Source organism: Sapajus apella, unplaced genomic scaffold (genome assembly GCF_009761245.1).
Source record: "Sapajus apella isolate SASKATOON/1434 unplaced genomic scaffold, GSC_monkey_1.0 scaffold57, whole genome shotgun sequence".
Classification (NCBI taxonomy): domain Eukaryota; kingdom Metazoa; phylum Chordata; class Mammalia; order Primates; family Cebidae; genus Sapajus; species Sapajus apella.
The window spans coordinates 14,512,149-14,537,493 of record NW_022436997.1 but is presented as its reverse complement, the minus strand read 5'-3'; the positions used below and the strand labels follow the sequence as shown (position 1 = coordinate 14,537,493).

Here is a 25,345-nt window from a genome sequence, read left to right as displayed (position 1 = left end):
TCTTTCTTTTTCTCTTTTTCTTTCTCTCTCTCTTTTTCTTTCTTTCTCTCTCTCTATTTCCTTCCTTCTTGCTTTCTCCTTTCTTCCTTTCTTTTTCTCTTTCTTTTTGAAAGATAGAATCTTGCTCTGACGCCCAGGCTGGAGTATAGTGGCATGATCTCGGCTCACTGCAACCTCCACCTCCCAGGTTCAAGAGATTCTCCTGCCTCAGCTTCCCAAGTAGCTGGGACTATAGGTATGCACCACCACATCCAGCTAATTTTTGTATTTTTTTTTTTTTTAGTAGAGATGGGGTTTCACTATATGTTGGCCAGGCTGGTCTCAAACTCCTGACCTCATGTAATCTGCCCGCCTCGGCCTCCCGAAGTGCTGGGATTACAGGCGTGAACCACTGTGCCCGGCCAAGCTCAAGCACCTTCTTTTATGTGACTTTTTTTCCCCCCAGCCAAACTTTATCTAGCTTTATTAAAGATACTTTCCATAAACAGTCATGGCATTTCAGGCAGCACATGGGTAGACAATCCTTAACAGTATACAACAACTTTCAAACTCTCTTCTTCAATGGACTACCAAAAAACATAAAGCCACTGTAAAACCCAATGGAGGGCTGGGCAAAGTGGCTCACACCTGTAATCCCAGCGCTTTGGGAGGCCGAGATGGGCGGATCACCTGAGGTCAGGAGTTTGAGACCAGCCTGGCCAACATGGCAAAACCTTGTCTCTACTGAAAATACAAAATTATCCAGGTGTGGTGACACACACCTGTAATCCCAGCTACTCGGGAGGCTGAGATGAAGCTGGAGAATCGCTGGAACCTGGGAGGTGGAAGCTGCACTGAGCTGAGATTGCACCATTGCATTCCAGCCTGGGAGACAGAGCAAGACTCTGGCAAAAAAAAAAAAAAAAAAAAAAAAATAGAATATTCATTTGACTCTCTGAACCAGAAAGTTTAGGGTGAAGGTTGACATTTCACATTTAGCATGTTGCTTAACATGAGCCGACCCTGACTTTCAGGAAGTGAAGTGAAAATGGCAGAATCTGTCTGAAGATGCATAATCTAGAAATTGAACCACTGCTCTTTTGAGGAACCCCATCTCAGTGGCCTCACTGGAACGTCCAGATTGCCTGACACTGGTAACCAACTAATAGGGATCAGGCCTCAACAGATGTCTGGGTTTAAGGGAGTTAAGTTTATGCTGAAGATGGAAAGGGAGAAGAGGACATAAAAACAAATTTGTTTTTCCATACCACAAGGCTCTTGTGCTAAGGTGTTTGTGTTTGTCAAGGTCAGGGAATCCCTCCTCCTGGGAGCCAAGAGGAAGCCTCTCAAAAGTAGAAGGGAAGACCAGCCTGGCCAACATGATGAAACTCCTTTTCTACTAAAAACACAAAAATTAACCGCACATGGTGGTGCATGCCTGTAATCCCAGCTACCGCTTGAATCCCAGAGGTGGAGGTTGCAATAAGCCGAGATCAGGCTATTGCACTCCCACCTGGGCGACAGAGCAAGACTCCATCACACGCGTGCACACACATACACACACACACACACACACACACACACACACACACACACAGAGAGAGAGAGAAAACTAAAAGGGAAAGGTGTTTCCCCATATCAATCCAGCTTCAACACAGTCTATTAGTGACAGTGACAGGCATCTCATGCCCAGAAAACAACAATGAAGTGCACTGTGTGCTAACAACGTACCTTAAAAAAAAAAAGAAAACCAAATTCTGCCTTTTTATAAAATTTGATAAAAATAGTATTTCAAACTGTAGTGTCACCAACTACATAGTTATCACAAATGCACACTTCACCTGGCATCTCCAGCACCTTGGCTTCCTGTGCCTGGTGTGTTTAGGCTTCTGCATTCTCTGCAGGGTTATTCCCCTCCTTGCCAGCATCAGTTCTTCCCCTTTTCCCTTTGGGTAACTTCTCTCCCTTCTTTGCAAGGCCTCCTTAGAATTGGCTTTGGAGAAGCAGATGTAACAGACAACCTTACAGATCTTCTCTGTGGTTCGTCCTTCATCTTGGCGTTATCTCCTTAGCATCCACTCTCTTTCTCTTGGGCAGGGCGGCAGCTACAGCGGGACATAGGCCCTGAGTAAGAGATGCAACAGCGCCTGGGTTATAGTTGGTCTGGGAGTTGTTCTTGCCTCTTCTTCACACTGCTCCTTTATGTAATCTTGAAGAAGAGACCTACCCTGTATGTGCCTCAGTCTCCCTATCTATAAATGGAAATAATGATCTTTCTTGGGGGTTTAAGGTTAAATAAATTAAGGTATATGGAAGTATTTTTTAAAATTTATGTAGAGAACCAGTGTATCAAGCTTGAAATTATACATAAAAAATTACTGGCTGGGCACAGTTGCTCACACCTGTAATCCCAGCATTTTGGGAGGCCGAGGTGGGCAGATCACTTGCGGTCAGGAGTTCGAGACCAGCCTGGCCAACATGGCGAAACTCCGTCTCTACTAAAAGTATAAAAAAAATTAGCCAGTCATGGTGGTGCACACCTGCAATCCCAACTACTCGGGAGGCTGAGGCAGGAGAATCGCTAGAACCTGGGAGGCAGAGGTTGCAGTGAGCTAAGATTGCACCTGGGCAACAGAGCAAAACTCCATCTCAAAAAAAAATGAGTAAATAAGAAGAAAATAGCTAGAAGGAAAGGGTAGGAATGAAGGCATATATGGGGTTCTAAGTAAAGGGAGAAATGTTCCGTCTAATTGCCACTGAATCATTCATATGTCACTGTGCAGTATTCAACTTCTAGAGACAGAGTCTATGCTTGACTTGGCTGGCCAGGTGCTCACACCTTCAGCAGGAGTTGGTAGGCACCTTGATTGAGGTCCGACTACATGTAATATAAGAGGTATGGTTTCTGCAGAGCAAGAGCAGGATGCTATTACAAGAAAAAGGAGGAATGGCTGCTGGCCAGTTATAAACAACAAGTAGAAGTCTAAATCACTGCACAAGTGAGCATCCTCTGTCTGCTTACACTAATTTGAAAACAGATGCAGAAAATACTGTTATGAATCAGTCATGATCCAAACCAAATTCAAACATAGTAAGAAAGAAAAAATAAAGAGGAAAGAAATTGATATTGACTAATATAATTAGAAGTTAAAAAGAAAAAAAAAGGAATGGTTTAGACCTGCCCATTACTAAAGTTTATCATGAGCAAGTATTTAAATACTACCTAAATAGCCCATTAACAATAGAATGATAGATAAATTTGGATGTATTCATACAACAGACTTCACAAAATTAGAATGGGCAATCTCAACTATGGACAACAATATGGGTGAATCTTTTAACCATAACATTGAAAAGGAGACAAAGAATACATACCAGAGGATTCGATTTATATAACGTAGAGAAATAGGAAATCTTTGTCATTAGAAGTCAATGATTAATGCCACCAAAGATAGTAAGCAGGGATGTGAAAGCTGCAGTCTGTAGACTGGTACCATGTTTGATAAGTATATTATAATTTTTATGTTAAAATACATGAAGAAAAAAGTAAATGATTACCTTGGAGGAGTTAGAATTGTGTCTGGAGGCTAGGCACATGACTCACACCTGTAATCCCAGCACTTTGGGAGGCTGAGGCAAGTGGATCACCTGAGATCAGGAGTTTGAAACCAACCTGACCAACATGGTGAAACCCCATCTCTACTAAAAATACAAAAAATTGACCAGACATGGTGATGGGTGCCTGTAATTCCAGCTACTCAGGAGGCTGAGGCAGGAGAATTGCTTGAACCCAGGAGACAGAGGTTGCAATGAGCTGAGATTGCATCACTGCACTCCAGCCTGGGCAATAAGAGCAAGACTCCATCTCAAAAAGCCAAAACAAAACAAAGCAACAACAAAAAAGAATTGTGGCTGGAAAGGAAACAGGAGGTGAGAAATTGTTTGGTTTTGAACTTTCATTCAACTGTATGCTTATGATATAAGAACTTTTCAGTATTGTATACTTAACTGACTTTTTGACATGTATTAGTAATCCCAAACAGATATTACGTGCTTAGTAGTTTAAGAGGCATCAGGTCATGCTGTTGTGTATAAATTACCTAAATGCTCGTTTTGTTTCTGTGTTCATGGAGCCTTCAACAACCCCTATAAATAAGTCAGAATTTTCTGGATATGTTGATTATGGTAAGGTTTCATAATGAGCTCCTTTAAATAAATCAAAGAACATATTTCTTGACTTGGAAGACATTCCTAATAGTGGTCATTTTAATTAGCTAATTTTCTATATCTGGGGATGACTTTAAAATTATTTTATGCTGGGCGTGGTGCTTGCACCTATAGTCCCAGCCATTTGGGAGGCAAAGCAGGGAGGATCTCTTGAGCTCAGGAGTTTGAATCCAGCTTAAGAAACATAGCAAGACCCTGGGTCTTAAAAGAAACAAAAAGAAACAGAGGTGGGGAGAGAGGGAGGTAGAGAAAGAGAGAGAAAAGGGAGAGAGGGAGGGAGGGAGGAAGGAAGGAAGGAGAGAGGGAAGGAGGTGGGGGAGAGAGGAGGGAAGGGAGGAAGGGTGAAGGGGAGGAGAGCTAGAGGGGAGGGGAGGGAGGGAGGAAATGGTTTTATAAGAATTTTAATGTGTCTGGTATTTTTACTTCCTTGACTTGCTGCTACTTCTTTATGTAACACACAAAACACCACAGAAGAAAGACATATTTTCTTAAGAAATTTGAGGTAAAATTCTATCTAGACGTTCTTTAAATTATCATTTAAACTTAGTCTATAGGAAAGCTATTTCACTTACTTTGAATTCTTACTTTTCTTGAAATGCATGAAAGTACATGTGATGAGAATGTGTGATTCCAAAGAAGTCTTGATGGGAAGGTAAAGCAATTGGGAGGTGTAGGGGGCAAGTGGACCTGTAATTTGGTAGTATGGCTCATGGAATATAAAGTGTCATTAAATTACAATTTACACAAATGAACACACGGTGGTGGCTCCTTATAGCTTTCAAGGAAAGTGATGTATTTTTGGTTTGTTTGGGGTAGATTCTGCCGTTCCTGTATTGCTACCAGTCTAAAGAACAACAAGTGGACTTGTCCTTATTGCCGGGCATATCTTCCTTCAGGAGGAGTTCCAGCAACTGATGTAGCCAAAAGGATGAAATCAGAGTTTAAGAACTGCACTGAGTGTGACACCCTGGTATGTGACCGGCCTGTGTTCATGGTTACCAACTTAAGTCCCTGAGAAAGTTATAATTTCACCTCTGCTTCTGACCCCATGGTACTACCCACCCTTTCTTTTCTGGTTTTTTTTTTTTTTTTTTTTTTTTCTGTTGTTGTTGTTTTTGAGACCGTATCTGGCTCTGTCGTCCAGGCTGGAGTGCAGTGGCGCGATCTCGGCTCACTGCAACCTCAACCTCCCAGGTTCAAGTGATTCTCCTGCCTCAGCCTCCCAAGTAGCTGGGACCACAGGCGTGTGCAACCATGCCCAGCTAATTTTTGTATTTTTAGTAGAGGTGGGGTTTCACCATGTTGGCCAGAATGGTCTTGATCTCTTGACCTCTTGATCCGCCCGCCTCAGCCTTCCAAAGTGCTGGGATTACAGGCGTGAGCCACCTCGCCCAGCCTCATATATGTATATGTGTGTGTATATATATATATATATACATATATTCTACAAAAAACCGTGAACTCCTACCATCACCCCCAATTTGTCAAACAAGTGCTTCATTGACCACCTCTGTTTTCTCTTCTTCCTATTACTCCAGTAATTCTCTATCATATGTCCTCCAGTTCTGCTACTGTATTGCAGGCCACCAATTAACAGCTTTATTATCAAATCTGATGACATATTTCTACCAGGCTGGAGTGCAGTGGTGCGATCTTGGCTCACTGCAATTCTCCTGGGTTCAAGCAATTCTCATGCCTCAGACTCTCTAGTAGCTGGGATTACAGGGGCCTACCACCATGTCTGGCTAATTTTTGTATTTTTTGTAGAGATGAGGTTTCATCATGTTGGCCAGGCTGATCTCGAACTCCTGACCTCAGGCAAACTGCCTGCCTCGGACTCCCGAAGTGCTGGGATTACAGGCATGAGCCACCATGCCCGGCCCAGGCTTATATCTTTAAGATATGACTCTAATGTATGCATAGAAAATGGTTTGCAGTAGGGCAAAAATGAAATTGGTGAAACCAGTTAGGTGGCTATTATGATGTAAGGAAGCTGGATTAGAATGATAGCATTAGACGTGGAATAATGATGCAGGATTATTCTTGCCCACTTTGCTAGCCGGGGACCTCCAGAGCCAGCAATGACCCCACCCAAGTCTTGCTTGGCCTGGGAGACTCTCCCCACCCACTCTGCCCACTAGACCATGTCTGGCTTATGCACTGGCTCAGCTGACATCTGGTCCAGGCATACCACAGCCCATCTGTGTTTGGTGGTTCCCAAGTTCTTGTCCCACATCCAAGAAAAATGAGGTTATGCTGACAGTTGAAGGGTGAGAAGGTTGGAGAAGAGTTTTATTAAGCAATTTAACAGCTCTCAGCAGAGAAGCGACATGAGGTTCCCCACCAAAGTTGGTGGTCTCTTTCTCCCAGTATGGCTGGTTCCAGGGGTTTTATGGGTTCAAAATGGGGGAGTGCATGCTGATTGGTTTCTGAGTATGCAAAAGAGGCTAAAACAAAGGCAGCATTCAAAGATGGGCATGACACTATATTAAAAACAGTTAGGGAAGGGTAGGTATATGTAAAAGAGGTGAAAGGTGAGGATCAATCAGAGGAAAGCACACCAAAGGGGAAGAGAGGTCCTCAACTCCATCCATAGATTTAACTTGTAGCTTGGCTTTCAGGCTTTAAACTGTCTTTGGCCTGAAGGTCAGGTTTCATCAAGGACTCGCCCCTGTCTACCTAGAGATTTGTCAGGCTCCTGCCACTATCAATAAGAGGTTGTTTCAAGCATATTTAGGAGATAGAATAGAAATAAATTGATAATTGACTGGATGTGGGGCTGAGTGAGAGGAACGTGTCAAAAATGCTTCCCAGGCATTCAGATGTGAATAAATGAGGATGTTCATATGGGGAGCAAATTTGGAGAAGGATACAGAGTTAAGTTTTAGATATGTTAACTTTGAACTACCAAGGAAAGATACTGGGAAAGTATTTAGATATACCAGTCTAAAAATCAAAAGAGGGATTTTGGCCAGGCACGTGGCTCACGCCTGTAATCCCAGCACTTTGGGAGGCCGAAGTGGGCAGAGCACAAGGTCAGAAGTTTGAGACCAGCCTGGCCAACATGGGGAAGCTTCGTCTCTACTAAAAATACGCAATCGTCCAGATGTTGTGTTGCATGCCTGTAATCCCAACTAGTCATGAGGCTGAGGTAGGAGAATATTTTGAACCCAGGAGGTGGAGGTTGCAGTGAGCCAAGATCATGCTACTACACTCCAGCCAAGGCGGCAGAGTGAGACTTTGTCTCAAAAAAAAAAAGAGGGATTGTGTACTAAGTGTCTACATTTCTTTAGAGAACCTTTCTTAATAATTCATCTAAACTATAGCCCTGTCATACTGTTTCTCAGCACTCTGTGCTTTTCCCATGCACCTCTTATCACCATTTGTAATTCTGCTTTTGGGCTGTTTTTTGTTTAATGTCAGTTACATTCATTCCATTTGAGTGCCATGAAGGTAAAGGCTCTATTTGTTGACATCTGTGTAGCCAGCACTTTGAAAAGTGACTGGTACATACTAAGTGCTCATTGCATTTCTGAATATTTATATAAGACTCAATCACCTATTCATTAGATATCTATTTATTAGGTTCGATTATAGAGCCTTATATCTGATTGCAGAATTTGTTCATGGTGTTTGGAATTAGACCTCTTAGATCAAACTGATTCTAATTCTGTCACTTACTCTTTGTAATTTTGGGTAAGTTATTAATCTGAGTATTTGTTTACCTTTTTGCAAAATGAAGAGAAAGAGGCTGGCACAGTGGCTTATGCCTGTAATCCCAGCACTTTGGGAGGCCAAGGCAGGAGGATTGCTTGAGCTCAGGAGTTCAAGATCAGCCTGGGAAGAGACTGTGTCTCTACTAAAAATCAAAAAAATTAGCTGGGGCATAGTGGTGCATGCATGTAGTCCCAACCACTCCAGAGGCTGAGACAGGAAGATTGCTTGAGCCCAGGAGATCAAGGCTGCAGTGACTACGCCACTATACTCCAGCCTAGGCAACATAGCAAGGCTCTCTCAACAAAAAAGAGGAGCTGAGGAGAGGATCATGCTCATGTTCACGTTAGAGAGTGATTTTAAAGGTAAATGCTAAATATATATTGATATATATGACTGATGATTGGCTTTTTAAATTTTTTTTTATTTTTTATAGAGACAGAGTTTCTTTTTTTTTTTTTTTTGAGACGGAGTTTCACTCTTGTTACCCAGGCTGGAGTGCAATGGTGCGATCTCGGCTCACCGCAACCTCCGCCTCCTGGGTTCAGGCAATTCTCCTGCCTCAACCTCCTGAGTAGCTGGGATTACAGGCACACGCCACCATGCCCAGCTAATGTTTTGTATTTTTAGTGGAGACGGGGTTTCACCATGTTGACCAGGATGGTCTTGATCTCTTGACCTCGTGATCCACCCGCCTCAGCCTCCCAAAGTGCTGGGATTATAGGCTTGAGCCACCACACCTGGCCTCTTTTTTTTAAATAAAGACGGGTTTTCACCATGTTGGTCAGGCTGGTCTTGAACTCCTGACCTCAGGTGATCCACCCGCCTTGGCCTCCAAAGTGCTTGAAGTACAGGCGTGAGCCACCATGCCTGGCCTGAGACAGAGTTTCACTATCTTGACCAGGCTGGTCTTGAACTCCTGACCTTGTGATCCACCTGCCTCGGCCTCCCAAAGTGCTGGGATTACAGGTGTGAGCCACCACGCCAAGCCGGATGCTTGGCTTTTAACGCAGTGTCTGGAATATAGTAAATGCTAAAAATCAATGGCTTTTTACATTCTTAATAGTAGATTATTGCTTATTTTTACTTAGTTTGTCTTCACATAAGATTCATACACAAGGCCAGGTGCAGCGGCTCACACCTGTAATCCCAGCACCTTGGGAGGCTGAGACGAGTGGATCACCTGAGGTAAGGAGTTCGAGACCAGCCTGACCAACATGGTGAAACCCCATCTTTACTAAAAAATACAAAAAAATAAAATAAATTTGATGGGCGTGGTGGCGGGCATCTGTAATCCCAGCTACTTGGGAGGCTGAGGCAGGAGAATCGATTGAACTTGGGAGGCAGAGGTTGCAGTGGGCCCAGATTGCTACATTGCACCGCAGCCCAGGTAACAAGAGCAAAACTCCGTTTTGCTCAAACTGCAACTCATCATGTTCTTTCATCATCCAGCTCTTGATCCCCTCTTTGTGTCTGTCAGAAACAAGAGGATTCTCTCAATCACTCTGTGTGGAAATCCTCTTTTTTTCACCACCTTCCCCTTCTCCATTATCTGTTAAATCACAAAGATTTTGATTTTTTTCTTTGAGATACTTTTTTTTTTTTGAGACAGAATCTCGCTGTGTTGCCAGGACGGAGTGCAGTGGAGTATAATGTTGGCTCACTGCAACCTCCGCCTCCTGGGTTCAAGTGATCTCGTGCCTCAGCCTCCAGAGTAGTGGAGACTACAGGTGTGCAGCACTTTGCCCAGCTAATTTTTGTACTTTACCAACGGGATTTCACCATGTTGGCCAGGCTGGTCTTGAACTCCTGACATCAGATGATCTGTCTACTTCGGCTTCCCAAAGTGCTAGGATTACAAGCATGAGCCACTGAGCCTAGCCTTGAGATACTTCTTATATCCTGTCCTTTCCTTTCTGTATTACCCCTCTTTCTAGGAATGCTCCCCATTCCTTCTATACTCATTTTGCACTCTCCCTATTCTTCAGAGTCCAGGCCAGATCCTTTCCTTGAGGCCTTGTCTTAGTATTCCAGTTCACTACATCAAACACTTTTTTTTTTTTTAGACAGTCTCGCTCTGTTGCCCAGGCTGGAGTGCAGTGGTGTGATCTCAGCTCACTGAAACCTCCACCTCCCGGGTTCAAGCAATTCTCCTGTCTCAGCCTCCCAAGTAGCTGGGACTACAGGTGTGCACCACCCCACTAATTTTTGTATTTTTAGTAGAGAGGGGGTTTCACCATATTGGTCAGGTTGGTCTTGAACTCCTAACCTCAGGTGATCCACACACTTTAGCCTGCCAAAGTACTGGGATTACAGGTGTGAGCCACTGCACCCAGCCCCTATATCAAACAATTTCTTATCTACTTGTCTACACATCCTTTTTCCTCTGTTGGATTAAAAGCAGCATCAGAACAGGCACAATGAATTATGTTTCTTCTGCCATTTCTTATAATGTCTCAGTTAATTTTGTGTCTAGACTATGAATTGATCAATTCATTTGTTGGTAGATAGTCCACAGCTTATTAATTTTTATGACTAATGCTTATCTTTGTTCAACAAAGAATACAAATAGAAATTTTTACTAGCAAAAGTCATAAAGACATGAGAGAACACTAATATGCAAAGTTGGATGTAAAAGATTGTCAAATACATCTGTTTAAGACAGTTTATGCAGCTCAATCCTAGTTTTTATATCTTTTAGGTGGATATTTGTAAAGCAAGGGTTTTGTTCTTACTTTTCCGCTTGGTTTTATTTTTGCCTTTTGTTAAACAATTATAACTGTTTCCTCAACATGGCAGATTTCATGTTTGAGGTTTAACTTCCGTAGCTTGGGCAAAATGAAGCAGAGTGGGTTGGCCACCTTACCACAGCTGTACAAAGCTTCCTTTAGCACAAGATCTTATCAGAGTTTCTAATGAAACATTTAGTCGAATGTGTTATGTTAGCAACAGATCCCTCATGGTTAGGATCTCTGAATGTATATCTGAAAGAACAAGGGCTCTTTATTCTGCATGGATAAAAATGAACTGCAAGAACTATCTTTTATGTTTGCTCTTAATGGTACCACTAAGTATACTGTGTATTGTGAATTCATATCATATTATTGGGTGTGCTATAAAACCATGCTATTTATGTCTTTCCCTAAGGCACAGTGTTTCATTTAACTTACTATGGCCACCTCTAAAATTTATCCATTTATTATTCTTATCGCTCCATTTCTTTTTTCTGTCTCTTTTTCCATCTTAAATTGTTTCTTCTTTCCTCCCTCTTGTGCTCTTTTTCTTCACCCTTTTTTTTCCCGTCACTTCCTTCTTTCTAAAACCTGTTTATGTAATGGCATGCAAAATAAGTAAATCTGAGTTACTACACATCTATCTACTTTAAAAATTGTATATGCTTTTAAGAAAAACCAAATTCAAGAACTTAACAGTTGGGTCTTCTTAGTGTTGGAGAAATTAAAAATAATAGTATTCTGGATAATGCATTAACTTTTGGTGAAACTGGTGTCATGAATGCATCCATTTAGTCAATTGATCCCACAATACGACCTTATTTGAAAGTTAAAAGGGTGGATTGCATAAGCTTTCATTGAGCCCCCTTTTTAAACAGTGAGTTTATTTTGAATTTGTTTTTATATAGGTTTGCCTCAGTGAAATGAGGGCACATATTCGGACTTGTCAGAAGTACATAGATATGTATGGACCACTACAAGATCTTGGGGAGACAGCAGCAAGGTTTGTTTGAATGCAATATAGATTAATGCCAAAATTGATATATTTATAAATAATTTAATGAGCTGGAAACTTTAACATTCTTATTATGAAAATATTTACATATTTGTTTAGGTTCTTTAATATCTGGTACTGGTCATCATTTTTTGACAGCAATCATTATCAAAGAATTTTGCACTCTATAAAAATTTCTTGAGGGAAACCAACCACATGTTGGAGAGACTGGGGCAACTTCCTCAAACAAGTTTGTGTTAACACAGATCCAGAAATAGAATGCAGAACTGTTACATTTCTGCTAGTCTGTTTTCTGATAGATTCCTGAAGTAGGTCGTGTTTGGGATGATCCATCTTCTGTCACCACTGCTCATTTCACCAGCTCATTCCTTATCATTTTGCTTGTTTCTCTTTAGAAGATAGACAGCAGCATCTCAGTATAAAAGAGGAAAACAGGCTGGGCAGACATCCTGAATCCTTTGCCTTTTTGATGGGTAATCTTGTATGGGGGTAGGGGGCAGATGGAGGAAGCTGGAAGACTTAATGGAGGATATTGATCATTAACTATTTTATTCTTAAAAAAAAAAAGAAAAAGAAAAAGAAACACTGGCAGGGCACAGTGGCTCACATCTGCAATTCCAGCACTTTGGGAGGCTGAGGCAGGCAGATCACCTGAGGTCAGGAATTCAAGACCAGCCAGGGCAACATGGCAAAGCCCCATCTCTACTAAAAATACAAAACATAGCTGGGCGTGGTGAAGCACACCTGTAATCCCAGCTATTCCAGAGGCTGAGGCACATGACTTCCTTGATCCAGGGAGGCAGAGTCTACAGTGAGCTGAGATCTGGCCACTGCACTCCAGCCTGGGTGGCAGAGCAAGACTCTGTCTCAAAAAAGAAAGAAAGAAGGAAAGGCAGGCAGGCAGGCAGGCAGGCAGTCAGGAAGGAAGGAAGGAAGGAAGGAAGGAAGGAAGGAAGGGAAGGAAATCAATCTAGGTCATTACTCTCTTGATGAGAAAGCTAATTTAGCTGCATCAGAGTAATTCTAAAGTTTGTAATCTGCCCCTACTAACCAAATAAAGTGATTTGTGCTCTCTAGCATAGGTTGATGTCTTTCTAGCCGTTAATCTACCTACGGATTCATGCATCCAATACTGGTATTCAGTTTGGGTATAATCTCTGTCTCTCAAAGAAAAATGTTAGCTCTGCTCATTTCTAGAAAATATACTCAAAATATAGCTTACATTTCTAAACCTAAAAGTCTAAACAATCACCCCATTCCTTTTGTTTTACTAGAGATTGCCTTGCAAAAGTGCCTGTTATTCTAAGATTAGCTTTATACCCTGACATTATAAATTTTAAATGAGTATTTTAGCTATAAACAGTGTATGAATCCTGTTATATTGACCACAATGACCAATAGGAAGGAAGGATTACAAATAGGTTGAGAAAGTGTATGGGTTTGATTGCAAGGTTGACAGCTCTTATGAAAATTTTAAAATATGTGAAAGCTAATTTGAATCCTAGTTTCTTCTACTGATTAGAATTAAATAGTAAATAATAAAAATAATACAAAATGGGGAGGGTTATTGATTAATCAATTTTATGAGATAAACTAATATTTGCATTTATGATAAAAATATTTGCTTTACAGAAGAATTTACCACGTAATTCAAATTTTAAAAATTCTTACACATGGAGCTTGTCCAGAGAACAAGTTTTGGGGGACAGGAAGCTACATCTGTAACAGAAAGTGAGCAAACAACTCCAGGACTCCATATTGTCCCTAAGAACTTAAGACAGTATTGTCCAATAGAAATCTAATGTTAATCACATGTAATTATAAATTTTCTAGTAGCAGCATTTAAAAAAATAACAAGATAAAATTTAAGTTACCTTTCAGTATATTTTATCTAACCTAATATTGCCAGAATATTATCATTTGAACATGTAATTGGTATAAAAATTATCATGATATTTTACATTTTTTTCTCTTTACACTAAATCCTCAAAGTTCAATGTGTATATTATACATCCAGTGTATCCAAATTTTGTTTTTTGTTTTTTGAGACAGAATTTCACTCTTGTTGCCCAGGCTGGAGTGCAATGGTACGATTCCGGCTCACTACAACCTCCACCTCCCGGGTTCAAGTGATTCTTCTTCCTCAGCCTCCTGAGTAGCTGGGATTACAGGCAGCTGCCACTATGCCCAGCTAATTTTGTTGTATTTTTAGTAGAGAAGGGATTTCACCATGTTGGCCAGGCTGGTCTTGAACTCCTGACCTCAGGTGATCCACCCACCTCAGCTTCCCAAAGTGCTGGATTACAGGCATGAGCCACTACACCTGGCTGTATATCTGAATTTGGACTAGCCATATTTCAAGTGCCCAGTGGACACATCTTGGACAGCACAGATAAGGGACAAATATTCCTAAATGTACATAAGGATTTAACAAAGTAGCTGCAGGTCACTTTTCTTTTTCTTTTCTTTTTTTTATCCTGAGAGGGTGTCTTGCTCTGTCACCCAGACTGGAGTGCAATGGTGCAATCTCAGCTCACTGTGACCTCCACTTCCTGAGCTCAAGTGATGCTCTTGTCTCAGCCTCCCGAGTAGCTCAGACCACAGGCGTGTGCCACCACGCTAATTTTTTGTACTTTTAATAGAGGTTTCACCATGTTGCCCAGGCTGGTCTCAAACTTCTGAGCTCAAGTGATCTGCCCACCTTGTCCTCCCAAAGGGCCGAGATTATGGCCTTCAACCATCTTGCCCAGGCTGCAGGTCACTTTTCATTCTTCACTAGAAACTAACAGTATAGGTTGACGCATGTAGTTATATGCTAGTGAAGTTAGAAAACAAATAACACCCCATCTAAATGTTATGTGAATTTGGAAAGGGAGGAAGAAAAAGGTAATCTAAAGACAATTGTGTGCTGCAATCCTCAGTTTCTCAGTTAATGCATGCTCAGATTGCACTTCTCTCCCAAAGAGAATAATTTGTTTCACGTGTACTGTCATGTTTTTCTGCCCTGTCCCTGTGAGGACACACATTTACATTTCTCATGAGAAAAAAATGTAGGCACCAACAGTGTTATCAGATTGGGAAAAACACTGTCAAATCAGATAAACAAATAGGTCTAGAGACTATATCCCCACCTACATTCTGTTTTTTAACCTTTAGTTAAGTGAATACTATGGACTGGGTGTGGTGGCTCATGCCTGTAATCCCAGCACTTTAGGAGGCTAAGTGGGTGGATCTCTCAAGGCCAGGAATTCCAGACTAGCCTGGCCAACATGGCGAAATCCTGTCTCTACTAAAAATACAAAGATGAGCCTGGTATGGTGGTGGGGGCATGTAATCCTAGCTACTTGGGAGGCTGAGGCAGGAAGATTCCTTGAACCTGGGAGGTTGAGGTTGCAGTGAGCCAAAATTGCACCACTACACTCCAGCCTGTGCCACAGAGCAAGACAATGTCTCAAGAAAAAAAAAATAAGAAAAAAAAGTGACTACTCTCTAGTTGCCAACCATTTTAGTAATATTTGTATTCTGTTATTTCCAGGTGTGTATGTCCCTTTTGTCAGAGGGAACTGGATGAAGACAGCTTGCTGGATCATTGTATTACTCATCACAGATCGGAACGAAGGCCTGTGGTAAGGATTTTTGTTACATGTATTACAGCAATGTCTGAATCCCGGACACGTTAGAAAAGCCATTTAATAGATTTCTATTTATAGATACATTATAAGGATAATAATTTATGTTAAGTTTATGGTAACTCTGTGACTGTTTAGAGTATGTGAAAGCGTTGAGTTGAGCCAGGTGTGGTGGTTCATGCCTGTAATCCCAGCACTTTGGGAAGCTGAGGCAGGTGCATCATGGGGTCAGGAGATTGAGACCATTCTGACTAACACAGTGAAACCTGGTCTCTACTAAAAATACCAAAAATTAGCCGGACGTGGTGGCACATGCCTGTAGTCCCAGCTACTCGGGAAGCTGAGGCAGGAGAATCACTTGAACCTGGGAGGTGGAGGTTGCAGTGAGCCGAGATCGCACCACTGCACTCCAGCCTGGGCAACAGAGCAGAGCAAAACTCCGTCTCAAAAAGAAAGAAAGAAAAAGTGTTGAAACTGATAAGAATGACTAATGTGCAATCACTCATTTATGAAATTACACATTATCTCTAACAGGTAATCATGGGCATAATCAACCAAAATGATTCAGAATGCACAGTTAAGATCTAAGTTTACCAGCCTGGCCAGTATGGTGAAACCCCATCTCTACTAAAAATACAAAAATTAGCTGGGCGCATTGGTGGGTGCCTGTAATCCCAGCTACTAGGGACTGAGGTGGAAGAATCGCATGAACCTGGGAGGCAGAGGTTGCAGTGAGCCAAGATGGCACCACTGCACTCCAGCCAGTAAAACAGTGCAAGACTCTGTCTCAAAAAAAAAAAAAAAAAAAAAAAAATCTATATTTAGTACACTATGGTTATAGCCTATGTTTCAGACATTTTAAAATAATGCAAATAGTGTTATTATGACAATATACTGGAAACAAAATGTAGTCATTCATCTTCATTAATGTGTTGTTTTATTCATAGTTAATATTTATCCATATGTTTGCATAGTAAATGTACATATTGCTCGTCATTTCCTAGATTCATTGCGAATGCTGCTTTTTTCTTTTCAGCCTGGCATTTTAGTTCTTCTTTGCAGAGTGGCTTTTATAATTTTCATTTTGGTATAGTTGTGAGGTAAGGCAAAGTGGATACATTATTGTTTACTTAAGCTATTTATTTTACTTTTATTTATTTTTTATTACTTTTATTTTTTATTTTTATTTATTTATTTATTTTTGAGATGGAGTTTCACTCTTGTTGCCCAGGCTGGAGTGCAATGGCATGATCTCAGCTCACTGCAACCTCCTCCTCCTGGGTTCAAGCAATTCTCCTTTCTCAGCCTCCTCAATAGCTGGGATTATAGTTGGGTGCTGCCACATCCAGCTATTTTTTTGTATTTTTAGTAAAGAAGGGGTTTCATCATGTTGGCCAGGCTGGTCTCGAACTCCTGACCTCACGTGATCCACCCCTCTTGGCCTCTTAAAATGCAGGGATTATAGGCATGAGCCACTGTGCCTGGCTGGAGATTTTTTTTTTTTTTAGATGGGGTTTCACCATGATGGCCAGGCTGGTCTTGAACTCCTGACCTCAGGTGATCCACCCAACTCAGCCTCCCAAAGTGCTAGGATTACAGGCGTGAGCCACCACGCCTGGCTGGAGATTTTTTAATACCTCTTGAAATGTACTTTTAAAGTGCTTTCCAAAAAGTTCTGAGTCAATTTATATTTGTGTAAGCAATCTGTGAGTAAACCACTTTTACCTTAATCTGACCATAATTGGGAACATTTATTTTTAACTTACCCTGGCTCAACAAATATAAAATGATACTTTGAAGATTATTTTATGTAATATGTAGTTTTATGTACTATATACACAAATGTGTGTGTGTGTGTTGTTTTTTTATGTGAGTTTTTAGGGGGTTTTTAGTTTTAGGGTTTTTTCCGTAAAATCCTTTTAGAAAGTGGATGAGATTGAAATATAAGTATATTAGACAGGTAGATAGATAGATAATAGATAGATGATAGAGAATAAAGAGATGGAAAGATGGATACAGCCGGATGCGGTGGCTCACACCTGTAATCCAGCACTTTGGGAGGACAAGGTGGAACGATTACTAGAGGCCACGAGTTTGAGACCTACCTGGCCAACATGGTGAAACCCCATCTCTACTACTAAAAATACAAAAATTAGAAAGGCATGGTGGCATGCACCTTCAGTCCCAGCTACTTGGGAGGCTGAGGTGGGAAGATTGCTTGAGCTTGAGGGGACAGAGGTTACAGTAAACCAAGATTGTGCCGCTGCACTCCAGCCTGGGCGACAGAACAAGAACCTGTGTCAAGCCAGGCACAGTGGCTCACACCTGTAATCACAGCACTTTGGGAGGCCAAGGCGGGTGGATCACCTGAGGTCAGGAGTTCGAGACCAGCCTGACCAACATGGTGAAACCCCCATCTCTACTACATATACAAAAAAAATGTTAGCTGAACATGGTGGGAGTGGGCGCACATGTAATCCCAGCTACTCGGGAGGCTGAGGCAGGAGAATCACTTGAACCTGGGAGGTGACGGTTGCAGTGAGCCGAGATTGCGCCATTGCTCTCTAGCCTGGGCAACAAGAGCAAAAGTCCATCTCAAAAAAAAAAAAAAAAAAAGTAGAGACACAGGAAATCCTCTCACAGCAATCGTATGAGATAGGCTTGATGATTATCCCCATTTTAAAAATGATAAACAGGCTCAGAGAGGTTAAGTCTGTCATACAAGGTCACACAGCTGGTAAGTAACAAAGACAGAATTTGAATACAGTAATCTAGCTCCAGGGCTGTGTGGGAAACCCCTGTGGTCTATAGCAAGTTCAAGAGAAAAGCATGGAGAGAGAGTTGTTATTGATCTTAATGGCCTAGGGATTTGGCAATTGAAATGGTACGTAGAAGCTTGTTAGGTGTTGAAGGAGCAGAGGAGATGGTCATGGGCTTTTCCTGCTCAAGTTGCTCTGTAGGAGGAACTGGGCTAGAGAGTTGTTTCACAATAGGACCCTAGGGAGCTAGAGGAAGTTAGAAGAAAGCATAAGGATGGAATGATAGTGACTACTATCACTGAGTTTACTGAGTTCTAAGTACTTTGTCGTCTAGCAACTCTATGAAGAAGGTTGAACCCTGACCATTAGTACGTAAGGTGCTGCTCTGGCTGGAAGAATGCCAGGCACTCTGGACTGTGGTCTTAGGCTGCATCTAAGCAGCAATCAGGGCAGGCCACATCCTGGTCAGTTCTGTGGTACTGTGTACCTGCTCCAGTAGAAATGCAGTCCACGTGCTGCTCAGTTTGGCCCAAATTGAAAGTGGCCCAGGAAGCTAGGTCCTTCATGATTTTATAGGTCTTCAAGGCCATTGAACACAGCTGACCTAAGCAGAGAAACAAATTGGGAATGGTGGGATCGATTGCCTATGGAATTTTGTAGTTAAATCCTAGTCTTTAAAGGGGATAGGCTAAGACAACACACACAAGTGATAAAAAAAATAAAAAATAAAAAATAAAGGGGATAGGCTTGGTTCTAATCCCAGGAAGTCTACTAAATTCTCTGCCACTGTTTCATCATGTGTAAAATGGGGATAGTGATGACATTCACGCCTTTTTTATAGGTAGTAAATGAGTTGGGCATAGAATAAAGTAAGCATTCTGTTACCTGGTGCCCACTCCATAAATAGAAGAGGGTGGTGTTGATAGTAGAGGCTCACTACACTTTTTCAATTCTATAAAATTAGGCCTAGAGAAGATTTCTCAGAGGAAGTGATGTACTACCACAGTTAGAGAACCCACATGGGGTGGTGGTGTGAGTCTGAGGGCGGTGGGGAGGAGGATGTTGGGGAAGTAAAGTGGTTTGTACCACAGAGACCAGGGTGCTATCATGGATTTGAAACAGGAGCAGGTTGTTCAGAAATCCAAGGTTCTATAATAACCTAGGGCTAGAGGTAGTAATTGGAACAGAAGACCTTCAGGTGTCCAGTGTTAGTGTTTCACTCTTGAGCAGAAGCTCAAGACCATGTCATTCTGAAGGATCTAGAGCCATTAGAAGTCATGATTTACCCCATGGTTAGGAAAAGGCTGGGGACAGATATGTGGTATGGGCAAGGAGGGCTGAGTCAAATGGTGTTTCTGGATGGGTGTTGAAGTAAACCAGGAATTATTGCTTTAAAGGACTGGATTACGGGTTTTGCAAGCAGATAAGATCAGTGACGTCATCTGACTTACTTCACGTAAGAGATTTTCCGGCAGTTAGAGATTTGGGCAAATGATTCTTCGCACTTCCAAAAATAATTAGATAGTTCAGAGATCAAACCACAAGATAACCAATCTTTTCTTTCTGAGCTGTTCAAGAATGACATAGCTGTTAAAGACATCAGGGGATTTTGACTTTTCTTATATGCAGCCTTAAGAGCCAGTAGCTCCTTTTTGTCAGGTAGTAACTATATTGTTATATTCTGCCATTTTTAAATATTTGGAGACAGGGTCTTGCTCTGTCACCCAGGCCGGACTGCACTGGTGCAGTAATAGCTCACTGTAACCTTGAACTCCTGAGGTCAAGTGATCCTCATCTCAGCCTCCCAAGTAGCTGAGACTACAGGTGTGCACCATCACACCAGGATAATTCCATTTTTTTTTTTTTTTTTTTTTGGTAAAGATAAGATCTCGCTATGTTGCCCAGGCTGGTCTAAAATTTCTGGCTTCAAGCGATCCTCCTACCTCGGCTTCTGAAAGCATTGAGCCTGAAAAATGACCACTAAGCTCAGTCATTTTTTAAAAAAATAATTCTATTTCTGGAATATTAGACTCAAAGGAGGCAGATGACACAAACAGCATGCTTCAGACTGAATTATGAGATCACTTTTGTCTTTTTCCTTAAATGTAGATAAATAATATTAATGAGACCACTTTGGAGAGAAATGTGGTATTTTATTCTGTAAAGGGAAGATGTTTTAGCAAGAACCATGCTCTCTAGCTATTCTCTCTGTCCAGAGTGCTTTTTCTTTTTGAAGAGACGATGGGGTTTTACCATCATGTTGCCCAGGCTGGTTTTGAACTCCTAAGCTCAAGCAATCCACCCGCCTCGGCCTCCCAAAGTGCTGGGATTATAGGCATGAGCCACCATGCCCGGCCTCAAAGTGCTCTTTCTTTCACTAGTTGGCTCTTACTTATCCTTCAGAGCTTAGCTTAAATTTTACTTCCTCAAAGAAGTCCTCCCTGGCAGTCAAATTAATTTCAGCTTTTGCTTTTCTCCCCTCTATTTTTCAGTCTTTACCACAACTTATAATTGCATATTCATTTCAGGTCGGTCTCTCCCTCTAATTTATTAGGCCTATGGAGCCATTGGATCTAAGTCCTTCATTCAACATTGCATGCCCAGTTCTTGGCAGAGTGCCTAGCACATAGCAGGATGTAGTGATATGGAAAAAGGATAGTAAAGAAAGACATGATTCTGTTCACCCTGATTCAAAGGTTCCAGTAAGCTCTGTATTTTCTGCTACGCTGGGGGCTCATTCCTTAAGGAAGAGACAGGACTTTCAGTTTGAAGCATAAACTGTGGTGACGACATCCTGCGCTACTCCTCCCCGTAGCAGTTCATTTCCGTGAGTATGTAGAATATCTGTGAGTTGACGCGACAGTGGAGGTCTATGTGCATAATAATTCTGGAAGGAAGAAAAATCTCCAATAGATTTGCTTTCAGACTCCTATTAAATTAGGCATGCAATCTTGTACCTTGATTTTAATTACGTATTTGCCCGTGAATATTTTCAGTGCATATTCCTTTTTTTTCCTTTCGGTATTGGATTGAGTAACCTTTAATTACCTCCTCAAATGGCACTTGCCATCATATTGAAAGTGTTCTATAATCAGCTGAGTTGCCGTGGAGGTTAATCTAAGTCACAGATAGAGTGGAGTGTCTATTATCATAGAAATTCCTAAGGACTGAATCCTTTGCATCTTGGGATGGTTGTAGCATGAGCCCACTGTCTTCCAGCTCTTTTACACTTGTACTTCTAGAATTCATCTTCTGACTTCAGAAAAACGATAGAACATGCTGTTCACTAAGGATCCCTGATATTAGATTGCATACATTGTATTTGGCAATCGAAAGCCCTCAACAGTAAAGTATGGTGTTCATGCATCTATGCTATTAGAACCTAAGAAAAGGGTACCAGAAAAAAATTAAGTTCTGATACATTTATTTTCTATTAAATATTAAATCAGCCATGTATAGACTTTAGAAATGGAATTCAAGTTTTATAGCAGAAAATATATGGCATTCACAGCGAGGGCTGTCAGACCTGTACTGCGTATGATGTTCTTTTAGGGATTCCCTATAACAATAGAAAAATGGGGAAAAACTATCAAGATTAGGAGATCTGGCTAGGTATGGTGGTTCATGCCTGTAATCCCAGCACTTTGGGAGGCCAACGCAGATGGTTTACTTGTAGTCAGGAGGTCAGGAGTTTGAGACCAGCCTGGCCAACATGGTGAAATCCTGTCTCTAGAAAAAGATACAAAAAATTAGCGGGCACAGTAGTGTGAGCCTGTAGGAGGCAGGGGAATCACTTGAGTGCAGGAGGTTGAGGCTGCAGTGAGCCTCATTGCACTCCAGCCTGGGTAATGGGAGTAAAACCCTGTCTTGAAAAAAAAAAAAATAGGAGAACTGGAAAGCCATCTACCCTGTTGGTTATGATCTGTCAGTAATATTACCTTTATTTTTAATGGGATAAGGGTGGAGTATCTTTTTGAAAACCCTGGTAAGGACCAGTTCAGTAAGATTAGCAAGGAGTTGGGATATTTGACTCCATGTAACCATGAAGCAGTATCAAAACCATTTCTGTGTCTTTGGTGTTGAGTGTTAGAGACTTTAGGAAATGTATCTTAATGGACCCATGTTAAATGCTCTCACCTATGATCCTGATGATCAAAGCTCTTATAATCCTGTGAAGATGTTGCATTTTTTTTTTGAGATGGAGTTTCGCTCTTGTTGCCCAGGCTAGAGTGGGCAATGGCATGGTCTCAGTACAATCTTCGTCTGCCAGGTTCAAGCGATTCTCCTGCCTCAGCATCCCAAATAGGTGGGATTACAGGCATCCGCCACACCCGGCTAATTTTTGTATTTTTAGTAGAGATGGGGTTTCACCATGTTTACCAGGCTGGTCTCGAACTCCTGACCTCAGATGATCCTCCCACTGTGGTCCCCCACAGTGCTGGGATTACAGGTGTGAGCCACTGCACCTGGCCTGTATGTTTTATGTATTCTCAGAAGCCCTTACATTGATGATTCCTAATCTTTTCTCTGTCCTAGCACACCTAAAAAATACAATACTGAGTGAAATCATTCTTATTTTCCCATAAGTAATAGTGATATATGAGAGTGATGAGAACTCTTCTGGGGAGAAAATGTGGTTGTATCAGAGTTTAGGGAAGGAAGGGTATAAAATTGAAAAAGAACTCTCATCTGATTCTGTGTATCAACTATTCTCCCGTTTCTGACCTGCCCAAGTACTCTGTTATAGGAACTGATGGGAAGTAGACAACATCTGGAAAAAACAAACAAACAAACACCTAGCAAAAATCCATCAGAAGAGAAAGAAAAGTACTAGAAATCTTTATCCTAAAATAGAATTCTTTATTCATGAGGTGTCTATTGTGTGTCAAGTTATGCTAGGTGCTAGGCATAAAGAAATAAGATAAATATGATTTGATCTTGCCCTAGGATCCTTTATTGTAAGGGAGAAGAAAATTTGAATAAAATATATATTATCTAATCTGCAAAGTATACACACACACACATTTTTTTTTGAGACAGAGTTTCACTCTTGTTACCTAGGCTGGAGTGCAATGGTGCGATCTCGGCTAACCGCAATCTCTACCTCCTGGGTTCAAGCGATTCTCCTGCATCAGCCTCCTGAGTCTCTGGGATTACAGGCATGTACCATCACACCTTGCTAGTTTTGTAGTTTTAGTAGAGACAGGATTTCGTCATGTTGGTCAGGCTGGTCTCAAACTCCTGACCTCTGGTGATCCGCCGGCCTTGGCATCCCTAAGTGCTGGGATTACAGGCATGAGCCACCATGCCTGGCCCAAAGTATATATTTTATTCCTACTTTAGATACGAAAAATTGAATTTGAACTTCTATTATATGCCAAATCTTATGCAAGCTAACATAGCAAGAATTTAGGCTACGTGCAATGGCTCACACCTGTAATCCCAGCACTTTGGGAGACCAAGGTGGGAGGATTGTTTGAGCCGTGAGTTTCAGGCCAGCCTGGGCAACAGAGCAAGACCCTATCTCTACAACAACAACAACAAAATTAGCTGGACATGGTGGTGCAAACCTGTAATCCCAGCTACTAGGAAGGCTGAGGTGGGAAGATCCCTTGAGCCCAGGAGTTTGAGGCTGCAGTGAACTATGGTGGCACCACTGCACTCTAGCCTGGGTAACAAAAAGAGGCCATGTCTCTAAAAAACAAACAAAAGAATTAGACTAAGTTATTCTTATTTTGTTTTTACCGTTCCAACATCTTTCTCCCTGTATTAGTTCGTTCTCACACTGCTATAAAGAACTGCCCAAGACTGGGTAATTTAGAAAGGAAAGAGTTTTAATTGACTCACAGTACTGGGGTGGCCTCAGGAATTGTTTAATTGACTCACATGGCTGGGGTGGCCTCAGGAATTATGACAGAAGACAAAGAGGAAGCAAGGCACCTTTTTCACAAGCAGAGAGAATGAATGCAGGAGGAACTACCAAACACTTACAAAACCATCAGATGTCGTTAGAACTCACTATCATGAGAACAACGTGGGGGAAACTGCCCCATGATTCAATTACCTATACTCGGTCTCTCCCTTCACACTTGGGGATTATGGGGATTATTAAAAGAAAAATTTAAAAATATTTTTAAATCTTAATTTTAAGAAACTTAAGAAATCTATTATTCTTTCTGTCTGCTTTTGTGAAAGACACTGTTTTTTTTTTTTTTTTTGACATCATATAGGGCTTTTTTTTCCCCCTGGAATTTGTAAGGACTTTTACTCTCTTCACTATTCCTGAAAATGAAAATAAGTAGCCAGGCGCAGTGGCTCATGCCTGTAATCCCAGCACTTGGGAGGCCGAGGTGGGTGGATCACGAGGTCAGGAGTTCAAGACCAGCCTGGCCAAGATGATGAAAACCCATCTTAAAAAAAAAAAAAAAAGAAAAAAAGAAAAAGAAAGTAAGTGGATCATGTAGGAAGAAGGAGAGATTTCATAGACTTTCTGTAAAGTGAACAGACTTTAGGTACTGACTCCTTGTACTGACTCCTTAGTACTAGACTGTTCTAAAATTGTCCTACAAAGCACTGAGAAAATGACTCACATGAATAAAGAGCAAAAGGACTGGCCTGGCACAGTGTCTCACACCTATAATCCCAGCATTTTGGAAGGCCAAGGTGGGCAGATCACCTGAGGTCGGGAGTTCAAGACCAGCCTGACCAACATGGAGAAACCCAGTCTCTACTAAAAATGGTCAGACGTGGTGGTACATGCCTGTAATCCCAGCTTCTCAGGAGACTGAGGCAGGAGAATCGCTTGAACTTGGGAGGCAGAGGTTGCAGTGAGCTGAGATTGCACCATTGTACTCCAGCTTAGGCAACAAGAGTAAAACACCATCTCAAAAAAAAAAAAAAAAAAAAAGCAAAAGGAGTGGGAAGTTTTTCCAATTCTTATGGATTACAGTGGAAGGATGAGAACCAGTGCAAAAGAAACTCAATGCCCTTGGCTTCATGCTAACAGTGATTTTTTTTACATAGCAAAAAATTACAAACATTCTCCCTCACCTCTCTTTCCCAAGCTTATACATAATAGACATATAACAGCATTTCTATTCTGCAATATACTTGAGCTGTTTATAGTATTGAGCAAATAAAAGTTTTTACATGACGTAGAGAAAAAGGTCCTCAGAGGTGACATAATGCAGCCTCCTTCTCAAGGTGATAAATGACTTACTGTGTGAGTGCTTGAAGTTTTCCAGAATGGTAACCCAGTTATTACAAGGATTCTGTTTCTAGACCTCTCAA

The 25,345-nt window shown here is 41.4% G+C and overlaps 1 protein-coding gene across 1 annotated transcript in view; it reads left to right on the top strand.

Annotated features, from left to right (window-relative positions):
- RNF125 (ring finger protein 125) overlaps window positions 1-25,345 on the top strand; it is a 47,530-nt gene that overhangs the window by 12,925 nt on the left and 9,260 nt on the right. Inside the window, exons 2-4 of the mRNA XM_032245403.1 lie at window positions 5,023-5,176; window positions 11,561-11,655; window positions 15,203-15,293. Of these exons, the coding sequence (XP_032101294.1) occupies window positions 5,023-5,176; window positions 11,561-11,655; window positions 15,203-15,293 (340 nt within the window). The remainder of the gene's footprint in view (window positions 1-5,022; window positions 5,177-11,560; window positions 11,656-15,202; window positions 15,294-25,345) is intronic.